This window comes from Podarcis gaigeae (assembly GCF_964106915.1).
Source record: "Podarcis gaigeae genome assembly, chromosome: 17".
In the NCBI taxonomy this organism is placed as follows: Eukaryota; Metazoa; Chordata; class Lepidosauria; order Squamata; family Lacertidae; genus Podarcis; species Podarcis gaigeae.
Window position 1 is genome coordinate 40,225,662 of NC_139694.1, and position 12,014 is coordinate 40,237,675.

General features: G+C 44.4%; 2 protein-coding genes across 3 annotated transcripts; both read right to left on the minus strand.

Moving 5' to 3' along the window:
• Positions 1–248: 248 nt before the first annotated feature.
• LOC310835023 (olfactory receptor 1f45-like) lies at positions 249–3,346 on the minus strand. 2 transcript variants are annotated; one of them, XM_083719675.1, is made up of 2 exons: positions 2,299–3,346; positions 249–481 (listed from the first exon to the last, which is right to left on the minus strand). In XM_083719675.1, the coding sequence occupies exon 1, from the start codon at positions 3,245–3,247 to the stop codon at positions 2,312–2,314; it is 936 nt and encodes a 311-aa protein (XP_083575801.1). In that variant the 5' UTR covers positions 3,248–3,346; the 3' UTR covers positions 249–481; positions 2,299–2,311. The 2 variants fall into 2 exon arrangements, with proteins under 2 accessions (XP_083575801.1, XP_083575802.1); XM_083719676.1 differs by having other exon boundaries at positions 249–503.
• Positions 3,347–9,999: 6,653 nt separating this feature from the next.
• On the minus strand, positions 10,000–10,934 carry LOC310834479 (olfactory receptor 1Q1-like; the record flags this gene model as incomplete). Its single annotated transcript, XM_083717966.1, is given in 2 exon segments — positions 10,000–10,781; positions 10,784–10,934. Coding segments are annotated over 2 exon segments (933 nt in total).
• Between the last annotated feature and the right edge of the window lie 1,080 nt (positions 10,935–12,014).

A 12,014-nucleotide genomic window follows, 5' to 3' on the forward strand; every position in this document is an offset into this window, starting at 1 on the left:
GAAGCTTTCAATGTCTGATGTATTGTGTGTTCTTTAATTCTCTGCTGGAAGCCACCCAGAGCCAAGTATTATTATTATTATTATTATTATTAGTAGTAGTAGTAGTAGTAGTAGTAGTAGTAGTAGTAGTATTTTAGTACCCAGACAAACCTTTGGAGGAAGTAGTAGAGTGGTCACTTAAGGGTCGCCAAAAAAGAGGACACACACACAGAGATTTGCATAAAAAATTATATTCTGTATATGCAAATTTAGAAAATATTACCATAATTTAAACAGAAGTACAATGCACCTCACCCAAGTGGGGCAAATGTTGACAAATGAACTGCGTGACTTCCCAATCTGTTGTTCAGGTTCTCATTGCTGAAGGACAACTTCAATACCTCTGTGCTCTTTTCTCAGTCTTTGTCTTCAAAGCAGACTTAAGGAAGACAGGGCTTGAAACAGGGAACACCTTCAGACTGATGGCTGTTTTCTTATAGCCCTTCAAAATAGAAGACTGTCCTCTGTAAAGTAAGATGCATGGTCACCCTAGGAGGAAGTTAAGTTTTGCAAAAACCTGGCTTGGCATTAAGACATGCATCTAGTTATATATATTTAGATGGCAATCCAGTCAGATGGGCAAGGATAATAATAATAATAATAATAATAATAATAATAATAATAATAATAATAATAATAATAATAATAATAGGAATTAACTATGACTGACTGCTTGACTAGTTTCTCTGAATTGCCCAATGCCAGTTTCCACTCTGGCAAGGTGGAAGAAGCCTTTAATCACTGACAGGCTCTCATCTAAAGGGAAAAAATAGAGGAAAGTAATTGAAACAACCCCCATTCAATGGAAGGAGAACCCAGCATTAGGGCGATTTAGAGAATCATCTGAGGGGCAAATTGGAGGCTACCCCCCACTCCCTGTGCACACCAGCAGGAAACAACAGAACAGGCTTGCAAACTTGCAGACTTGCAAACAGAAGCCTTTCATTTGGTGTTAGAAACCTTTGCTGAATGAAATGTACTTGTGACTAGACCTTATTGAAGGATCCTGCCTATGGGGAAGCCGATTCCTTCATAATATTGCAGTTTAGTCTTGTATTTTGATTGTATGCAATGCTTCAGTGGTTCTGACCTTGAGTCAAATCTGTTTTATCTGTAGGGTGGTTACTTAAACATTGCCAAAAATGAAGACGCGATACAGCCTAGATTTGCATAAAATTTGCTGGCACATATTAAATTTGCATAATTCTTACAATTCAAATAAAAATGCAATACATTTCACCATAGTGGGGAAGACAGTGTTTGTTTGTTTGTTATTATGGCAAAACAGCCAGCATATTAGAGGGAAGACAGTGAGCAGATACCCAGTGTGCCTCTTCAGTCTGCTGTCCTGATGTTACTAAGTGCAGATAGACAAAGCTCTCCATTATTATGGTTTTGTAACATTAATATGGACTTGGACAGGACACCCCTTCAAATAGAGGACTGTCCTCTGCAAAGTAGGAGACATGGCCAGCCTCCTGATAGCAGAGCTTCATGTGTGAATGTGCCACTGCATTATTCTTACAATTATAATCAATATGCCATAGTTATGCACTGAATGGCTGGACAGTCGGCCATTCAGTATGTCAGCCTAAGAAGTGGCATCTCTTGGCATGGAAAATTCAAAAGACAACAAAGGGCTGACCCATAGAAGAGGGAGCAAGCTTGTTTTCTCCTGCTCCGGAGGGTGAGACGTGAACCAATGGCTTCAAGTTGCAAGAAAGGAGATTCCAACTAAACATCAGGAAGATCTTTCTGACAGTCAGAGCTGTTTGACAGTAGAACGGTCTCCCTTGGGAGATGGTGGACTCTCCTTCCTTGGAGATTTCTAAGCAGAGGTTGGATGGTCTTCTGTCATGGATGCTTTAGTAGAGATTCCTGCATTGCAGGGGGTCAGACTAGATCAGTGTTTCCTAACCTTGTGCCTCCAGCTGTTTTTGAACTACAACTCCCATCATCCCTGGCTAGCAAGACCAGTGGCAAGGGATGATGGGAATTGTAGTCCAAAACCAGCTGGAGGCACAAGGTTGGGAAACACTGGACTAGATGACCCTTGGGGGCCCTTCCAACACTACGATTCTGTGATTCTGTGACATAGAAACCCTTGGATCCACATGAAAACCATTATCTCTCTTTTCACCAGTTATTCTCATCAACACTTCCTGTGTGAAATGCTGATCATAAGGATTCTACATTGATACCACACGAAGGCAGAAACCATCCCCATTCATCAGAGGCATTCACAAAATACAGGCTTACATCCTTTAGGAGTTTAGTTGACTTTGCTTCCAAAAAGCTTCCTCAGGGCTTCCTTCATCTTGTCATTTCTCAGAGTGTAGATGAAGGGGTTCAGCATGGGTGTAACCACAGTGTACATGATGGCAGCCAGTGTATCCTTCTCAGCTGAGAAGCTGGATGAGGGCTGGAAGTATACCCAGATGACAGTGCCATAAAATAGGGTCACCACAGCCAGGTGGGATCCACAGGTGGAGAAGGCTTTCCACTTTCCCTCTTTAGATGGAACCCTCAACACAGCTATCAGGATGCGTGTATATGACAGGACAATGAATGCTAGAGCTCCATTAACAATCAGAGCTCCTTCTGTGTGCACTACCAGAGTGTTCAGATAGGTGTTTGAGCAAGAGATTTTCAGCAACGGGAAGACATCACAAAAGAAGTGAGGCACTTGATTGGAGGCACAGAAAGAGAGGTGGGATGTTAGAAGGGTGTGCAGGAGAGCATGGAGGTGAGAGGTCAGCCAGGAGGCAGCCACCATTAGTAGGCAGGTCCTGTTGCTCATCACTGTAGAATAATGCAGAGGCCGACAGATGGCCACATAGCGGTCCAGTGCCATGGATGCCAAGAGAAAGCTGTCACTGATGCCAAAAGCAATGAAGAAGTACATCTGTGCCAGGCACCCACCATATGAGATCTTCCTCACTCCCGAGACTGTATTGGCCAGCATCTTGGGCACGATGGTTGTTGTGAAACAGATGTCCACAAAGGAGAGGTTGCTGAGGAAGAAGTACATGGGAGTATGGAGGAGGTGGCTATCCAACCTTATGGCCAGTACAATAGTCAGATTTCCCAGCACTGTGATGATGTATATAATCAGGAAGGTAGTGAAGAACAACATGTTCCAGTCTTGCTGGCTCGTGATGCCTAGGAGGATGAATTCAGAGACAGTGGTTCTGTTGTCTATCTCCATCCTGTTAGAAGACTCTATCCTGCATTGCAGAGGGTTGGACTAGATGACTCTTGGGGTCCTTTCCAACTGCAATTCTAGGATCCTATGTAGGGAAGTAGAAGAGAGAGTGTAAGACGATGAACACAAGGCAAAGAATGCTGGAGATACACAGTCATTGCAGAAAAACCTATCAGAGATAAAAAAAAATATTGTTGAGTACCATTATTCTGCAAGAGAAACAGGAGATAGAAGATCTTTTGAATCATTAATCTTTCCCATCCCTGCTATTTTTCAATCTCCCTTTGAAAAACAACCCAACCCCCCATAACCTCAAAGAAAGTTTTTGAGACAGCTTGTAATAAAGATCATGTTGGAGGAATTGCAAGCCAACATTAAAACAGTTAATTTAATTCAAAGAAGTATATAACTCTGGTAGGGGAACATCCCTCCAGCTGCAGGCTGTGGCGCCCCAGCCAGGGCCAGACTGCATCCAAGAGTATTAAAAGAACTGGCAGATGTGATCTCAGAACCACTGGCAGTCATCTTTGAGAATTCCTGGAGAACAGGCAAAGTCCCGGCAGGCTGGAGGAGGGCAAATGTTGTCCCTATTTTCAAAAAGGGGAAAAGAGAGGACCCAAATAATTACTGCCCAGTCAGTCTGACATCAATACCAGGGAAGATTCTGGAGCAGATCATTAAGCAAACAGTCTGTGAGCACCTAGAAAGGAATGCTGTGATCACCAATAGTCAGCATGGATTTCTGAAAAATAAGTCATGTCAGACTAACCTGATCTCGTTTTTTGACAGAATTACAAGCCTGGTAGATGAAGGGAACGCAGTGGATGTAGCCTACCTTGATTTCAGCAAGGCATTTGACAAGGTGCCCCATGATATTCTTGTAAAGTAGCTGGTAAAATGTGGTCTTGACTACAGTATGCTACCACTCAGTGGATTTGTAACTGGCTGACTGACCGAACCCAAAGGGTGCTCATCAATGGTTCCTCTTCATCCTGGAGAAGAGTGACTAGTGGGGTGCCACAGGGTTCTGTCTTGGGCCCGGTCTTATTCAACATCTTTATCAACGACTTGGATGATGGACTCAAGGGCATCCTGATCAAATTTGCAGATGACACCAAACTGGGAGGGGTGGCTAACACCCCAGAGGACAGGATCACACTTCAAAACGACCTTGACAGATTAGAGAACTGGGCCAAAACAAACAAGATGAATTTTAACAGGGAGAAATGTAAAGTATTGCACTTGGGCAAAAAAAATGAGAGGCACAAATACAAGATGGGTGACACCTGGCTTGAGAGCAGTACATGTGAAAAGGATCTAGGAGTCTTGGTTGACCACAAACTTGACATGAGCCAACAGTGTGACGCGGCAGCTAAAAAAGCCAATGCAATTCTGGGCTGCATCAATAGGAGTATAGCATCTAGATCAAGGGAAGTAATAGTGCCACTGTATTCTGCTCTGGTCAGACCTCACCTGGAGTACTGTGTCCAGTTCTGGGCACCACAGTTCAAGAAGGACACTGACAAACTGGAACGTGTCCAGAGGAGGGCAACCAAAATGGTCAAAGGCCTGGAAACGATGCCTTATGAGGAACGGCTAAGGGAGCTGGGCATGTTTAGCCTGGAGAAGAGGAGGTTAAGGGGTGATATGATAGCCATGTTCAAATATATAAAAGGATGTCACATAGAGGAGGGAGAAAGGTTGTTTTCTGCTGCTCCAGAGAAGCGGACACGGAGCAATGGATCCAAACTACAAGAAAGAAGATTCCACCTAAACATTAGGAAGAACTTCCTGACAGTAAGAGCTGTTTGACAGTGGAATTTGCTGCCAAGGAGTGTGGTGGAGTCTCCTTCTTTGGAGGTCTTTAAGCAGAGGCTTGACAACCATATGTCAGGAGTGCTCTGATGGTGTTTCCTGCTTGGCAGGGGGTTGGACTCGATGGTCCTTGTGGTCTCTATGATTCTATGATTCTATGATTCTATGATTCTAAGCATGGGGAGGAAATAACCCCCTCCTCTCTAGGTGAATCTTGCGTATGAGCCCAGCAAATGCACTCAGCCCCACAGTCATATGTTTACCTAAAATGTGCATCCCACTCCCAAAGGGCCGACCTCTCAGGCCCACCAGGCATGAACACGAGCAAAGTTCCCAGCTCTTTTCTCACTCACATTTTCTTTCTTTCTTACCTGCTCATACTCAATTCACACTATGGGCTAGGAGACCATGCCACTCCCAGAGGGCTGAAATCTATAAACCACTTGACTGTAAACAGCCAAACAAGATCCCTGAAGCAGTTAACAAAAACATAAAACTTTAAAATGGTCGATAAAAAACTTTCAAAATATGCAAATGGTGCTTAAAATCAATGGTAGCAAAAAGGAAATCAAATACATTTACTGGTAACTTCTGAATAAAAATGTTTTAAGCAGTTACTGAAAAGAGCTCAGTGTGGAACAAGGATTACATGGCGCCTGGAACTGTGTCCGATGCACAGATTGAAGTAGTTGGGGGTGGGGATATAGGGGGTCAGGCCGTCCTCCAAGTAAACTGGTCCCAAGCTTTTGAATGACGTGGTGTCTGGCTTTCTAATGATACTAGGTCTAACTAAATCCTCTCCACCCAAAGAAACTGAATGCCCACCCAGATGGGTGTTTTTGCAAGTGCACTGATGCAAAACAAAGATAGTCCATTGGTGGGTTTATACTGGGCCATCCACACCTCCATCCCCTTCATCAGGTGCTCCCCGTGTTTCTGTGTTATTGCTGTCTGGAGGGGGACTCTTGCACTACTACACAACAACAGCAGAACAAAGCCCTTCAGAAGGTGACATTTGCCTGATCCAACAGGCTCTTTTTACGTTCTTGTGTAAAAACCTACAGCTTTCCAAGAAACTGAGGAAGAGTGTGGGATCATCAACTCCTAACCAATAAATTAGCCCTGATCTGTTAATCCCCACATCCTTTTTCTTTCTATAAACCCAATGAGAATTGCAATGCGTCTTGGACTCTAGTCTTCCATTTTCCAAAACCTCATTGGAATGATGCTCTGTATTTCTATATACAACACCTCACTGGCTGGATAGACCATAAATCTCATCTTTCCCACAGCACGAATTGAGTCTTACCTGTGGTAATTTTGGAGGAGGCTGTTCTTGCTCTGGCTTTGCAGTGAACTGCAGGTGAATGAAAGGAGGTAAAAGCACAGTCAGTTGACATTGGTCTGTAGTCTGTGGCTGGTTTTTCACCCTGTGCAACAGGCAGGATGCACACCAAGCTGGAAAAAGCATTCTAGATCCTTTCAGGGGTTTTTTAAGCACTTTCTCAAATCTGCTGGGAAGAATTCCCAAGGGTGCAAAGAGATAGAACTATTTAGAATATTTCCTGTGATTGCAACTCCTATGTTTACATGCAGTTTTGCCTAATCTACCCCTTTGTGCAAAGCAATTTCTCCATATACAATGCATTTTAATGTTATTTTAACAAATGTGTGTATTTTATGCCCACTTTACCCTAGTACATGTATTTGTGCACACATTATTTGGCTGAAGAACTGTGTCACAAATTTCAAAGGATGGCTGTGTTTCACTTCACATTATTGATTTGAAAAGGGCAAATTAAGTAGGTTTGCCTTCAAAGGTGAACTGAATCTCTCCCCCATCCGTTGCCCTCCTCCAATGGGTAGAACAGAGAGATGATGCTTCTGAACGAACTTCAAATCAGGATACTTAGGGGGTTTTTTGGCCCTGTGTTCCTGTGGGAGTTAGGTGAATTGTGTGAGAGCAAAAAAACAAAAACAAAAAAACCCACACAATTGTCTTTTGGTATGGCACTCTGGCACAAACCAGCTGATTTGCACCAGAGCACTGAACCACAAAATGGGGCATTCTGAAATCCAATCAGAAGCCAGTCTGTAATTCCAGGGTGTCCTGCTCAAATCAGGACAGTTGATGGGTATGTGTTCTTGGGTCTGTCCTGAACGTAGAATCATAGAATTGTAGAGCTAGAAGGGACTATGAGTGTCATCTAGTCCAGACCCCAATCTTTTGCCCAATGTGGGGATTGAACCCATGACCCTGAGATTAAGCGTCTCATGTTCTATCAACTGGATGAACTCTAAATGGATTTTACTATGGAATATTGAATGTATATTCAAGGTCCTGTAACAGAATTTTCCAGCTTCTCCTCTGGTACATGCCCTGTGTGGTTTAACCCCATTCGATGTTGTTGTTGTTGTTGACTGAATTTATATACCGCCCTATACCCAGAGGCCTTGTTGACTCCATCTCTCTCGAGGTGCATGCTGGAGTGAATTAAAGGCCACATGAGCTGCTCTGCCTGAATCAAAGATATCTGCATTTACATATCCCCACCTTCGTGTGGGGATGACTGTTTCCTATAGATGTTGGGCACTTTGCCCTTTATTGACTCCTCCAACATCACAACTCCACCATTTGACTGTTTCATTCCTCAAAACACCTGTGTAATGAACTTTTCAATTTCACCCTCTGTTGTCTCCATTCCCCCCCACATAATAAGATGTCTTGTTGCTCAGTTTCAAAAAAAAAATTATTGGTATAGAGCACCATGAGATGAGTAGTGGCAAAATACGCTGAGCTTAATATAAGAATTAAAATATGTATTGAAACCCCAGTTATGGGCTCATCCACACTTCTGCTTGTCCCTTGCCTAGAAAACATGAGTCTGAGCAGTTTTCTGTTTGCCCTGCGCTTTCTAGGCACAGCTCTTAGCAATTTTGCCCTTGCCCCACCATCTCCCCAAAGAAAATCCATTCTTTAGCGATAAATCAGAGCAAATGTCTATCCAGAGAAAACTCAATTGACATGTATCAGCTGGAGCTTCTGAACCAGACTCACATGGAATGGGTTACAGCAATCTAGCTTGAGGTTACCAATGAATGAACTACAGTGGTCAGGCTATCTCCTTTCAGGAATTGCAGTAGTTGGTGAACCAAGACACTCCTAACCACAGGACATGGGGCTTCTAGTGGCCAGCATCACCAAGGTAGGGCAAGGGCACTGGCAAGGGAAGCTGGGCAGGAACAGGCAGCACTCTGGGGGGCAGGCTGTGTGTTGCGTGCATGCTCAGAACATGCACAGCCCTGCGAGTCGCATCATAGGTGGTGTCCTGCACAGGCAGGCTGCTGCTGCTGATCGTCTGCTTGACCTCCGCTGTCGCTCACCTGGCTAGCTCTCCTGGTATGCCCCACGGAGAGCCTCAAGGTCCATAAACAGCAACACCCTAGTGGTCCCGGGACCTAAGGAGGTTAGATTGGCTTCAACCAGAGCCAGGGCCTTTTTAACTCTGGCCCCGGCTGGTGGAACGCTCTGCCTCATGAGACCAGGGCCCTGCAGGATCTGATTTCTTTCCTCAGGGCCTGTAAGACAGAGTTGTTCCGCCTGGCCTTTGGCTTGGAGCCAATTTGATTCCCTCCCTCTCTTTCTTTTTTCCTTTCCTTCTCCTCCTGCGATGAGGCTACATTTTAATATTTTAATGTTTCAATATTTTAAATGTTGTATTTTAATTTTGTTTTTAAGTTGTTCAACTTGTTTTTATTATTGCTTGTAAGCCACTCTGAGCCCGCCCTTGGCTGGGGAGGGCGGGGTATAAATAAAAAATTATTATTATTATTAGCTGCCACCTGCCACCAACTCCCCACCCCCCATGGTCCACCTACAAATGTGTCCAGGCTTCTGCTTTTGGAAATATGGCAACCCTAGCTGGGTAGGAAAATAAGGATGCACTAAAGATAAAGTTTCCAGCTATGTTTCCCATCAATTAGTAATGATGACCATGCTAATGCAATTGATTTCAATAGGCCTACTCTGAGTTTGATTTAGATGCCACCCATTGCAGTGGGCACACACACACCACCAGCATTCTAGGGCAAATTTATTTTCACACACCTTTGCACACATTATTTGGTTGAGTAAATGCATCACTGAATTTGAAGAATTGTGATCTTGGAAGGGTAGTTGTGCTTTGGTTTCAGAAAGTGCAAGTTAGGTGGATTCACATTTAAATCCTGAGCAAACCTAATTTCTTCCCTCCCTCCCCAGTGAAAGAGTCAAGTATGACTGCTTGCTCTCTGCCTGACAAGTGAGCAGGTATCGCAACATTGAGCAGCAACAGCTAATGATAATAGGAGTGAAGAGTTGGACTCAGTGAAGGAGGAGACGCATGGAGAATGTATTGCCTGAGAGCCCTCCAAAGCCTCACCAGAGAAATTTATGAGACAAGAAGTTGCATTTGTAAACGTGCCCACACGAAGAAGAAATAAGCCAGGCAGGGGTGGGGAATTTGTGTCCCTCCAGATGTTCTTGGACTCCAGCTCCCATCTGCCTCAATCAGCATGGACAATGGAGAGGGATGATTGGAGTTCTTGACAAACAGCTTCTGATGGGCCTGTTCCCACAGCCCTGAGGTAAACTCATGCCTACAGAAGCTAGTGCCTCTTTTTAAAAAAGTTTAAGCATTCTGAGTCTGTGCTGGTACATGGGCATATTAAAAGGCAACTTTTAAAAACACAAAGCCAAAAGATGACACTAATGTTAGCATTTATCTGTGAAAAGCTCCATGCTGCCCTTTCTTCACCAATGACTTCTGACTCCAAACTGTCAAGTATGTAGTGCTTTGAACCTTACAATGCAAAGATCCTTAAGATCAACAGGAAAATCCTATCGTGAACCACCTTCCACTCCAAGCATCCACAAAATTTAGTCCTACACCTTTAGGAATTTAGTTAACTTTGCTTCCAAAAAGCTCCCTCCGGACTTTTTTCATCTTGTCATTTTTCAGAGTGTAGATGAAGGGGTTCAGCATGGGTGTAACCACTGTAGACATGATGGCAGCCAGTGTGTCCTTCTTGGCTGAGAAGCTGGATGAGGGCTGGAAGTAGACCCAGATGACAGTGCCACAATATAGGGTCACCACAGCCAGGTGGGATCCACAGGTGGAGAAGGCTTTCCACATTCCTTTAGCTGATGGAATTTTCAACACAGCCATCAGGATGCATGCATGAGAGAGGCCAATGAACAACAGAACTCCACTGACCACCACAGCACCTTCTGTGTAAACTAGCAGGACGTTCAAGTCTGTGCTAGAACAAGAGATCTTGAGCAACGGGAAGATGTCACAGAAGTAGTGAAGCACCCGATTGGAGGCACAGAAGGAGAGGCTGAACATCAGGAAGGTGTGCAAGAGAGCATGGAGGTGAGAGACCAGCCAAGAGACAGCTATGAGGAGCAGGCAGACCCGGCTGCTCATGACTGTGGCATAATGCAGAGGCCAGCAGATGGCCACATAGCGGTCCAATGCCATGGATGCCAAGAGAAATTTGTTGATCGTTCCAAAAGCAAGGAAAAAGTGTATCTGCGCAAAGCACGCACCATGTGAGATCTTCCTCACTTTGGAGAATGTGCCAGCCAACATCTTGGGCACAATGGTGGTTGTGAAACAGATGTCTGCCAGTGAGAGGCTGCTGAGCAAGAAGTACATGGGGGTATGGAGGAGATGGTCACCAGGCTTATAGCCAAGACAGTGGTAAGATTTCCAGTCATTGTGGTTATGTACATGATCAATAAGAGGGCAAATAATAGTCCATTCCAGTCCTGCTGGCTTGAGATGCCAAGGAGGGTGAATTCAGAAGCAGTGGTCTTGTTGTCTTTCTTCATCTTTTGAGAACATCTGTAGGATGCAGAATAAATTACATTTAAACCATTCTACCAAGATCAGCATAATTGCTGCAGCCTGTATAATGGTTTTGATGCCACTTTGGCCATGTGTGGCCTGGGTGGGCAGCATATTTGAATTCAATGGATGGCAATGCCTAAATATAAATATAAATAAGTTGGTGTGCAAACATGAGCCTTGTGCTTGGCATGTAGACAGAAGATGCTGGCTGAAGTGGCATGGGAAAAAGAAAGGGGGGGGCAATTGTGCTGCTCATTTTGCCTAATAAGCAGGGCAAAGGCTGTCTAGAACACCAGAGCCACTGCAAAGAAAGATACAGAAGACAAGGAGAATTTTTGATCCAGTTCCTTCTGTTTAACTGCTCCTACACTCTTTCTTAGGGACGCAGGTGGCGCTGTGGGTTAAACCACAGAGCCTAGGGCATGCCAATCAGAAGGTCGGCAGTTCGAATCCCCGCGATGGGGTGAGCTCCCATTCCTCGGTCCCTCCTCCTGCCAACCTAGCAGTTCGAAAGCATGTTAAAGTGCAAGTAGATACCTTCTGGCGGGAAGGTAAACGGTGTTTCCGTGCGCTGCTCTGGTTTGCCAGAAGCGGCTTCGTCATGCTGGCCACATGACCCGGAAGCTGTACGCCGACTCCCTCGGCCAATAAAGCGAGATGAGCGCCGCAACCCCAGAGTCGTCTGCGACTGGACCTAATGGTCCCTTTACCTTACACTCTTTCTTATTGGTTCTTTGGGATCTAGGATACAATTGTGATGTAGAAGTTAACTTATTATAATTGTGAAATAAAGACTATCTTGTATAATAATAGATTAATGTGTCTTGATTTAATGCACTATGCACTTATTTTTTTGTTTTGTATTCATGAGTGTGCATGTGCTTGTAATTTGAACTGTAGTATTGAGGGAAGAACATGAAATCTCACTTTCTCCCTCTCCATCCCACACCTCCATTAAGTCATATCTGGACAATGTTCTTTTCTCTATGCTGGGAATGCAGGACGTCTCTTGGAGAAGGACATGGCAGGTACTCCCTTCCCCACCAACACCAGCAGGACAG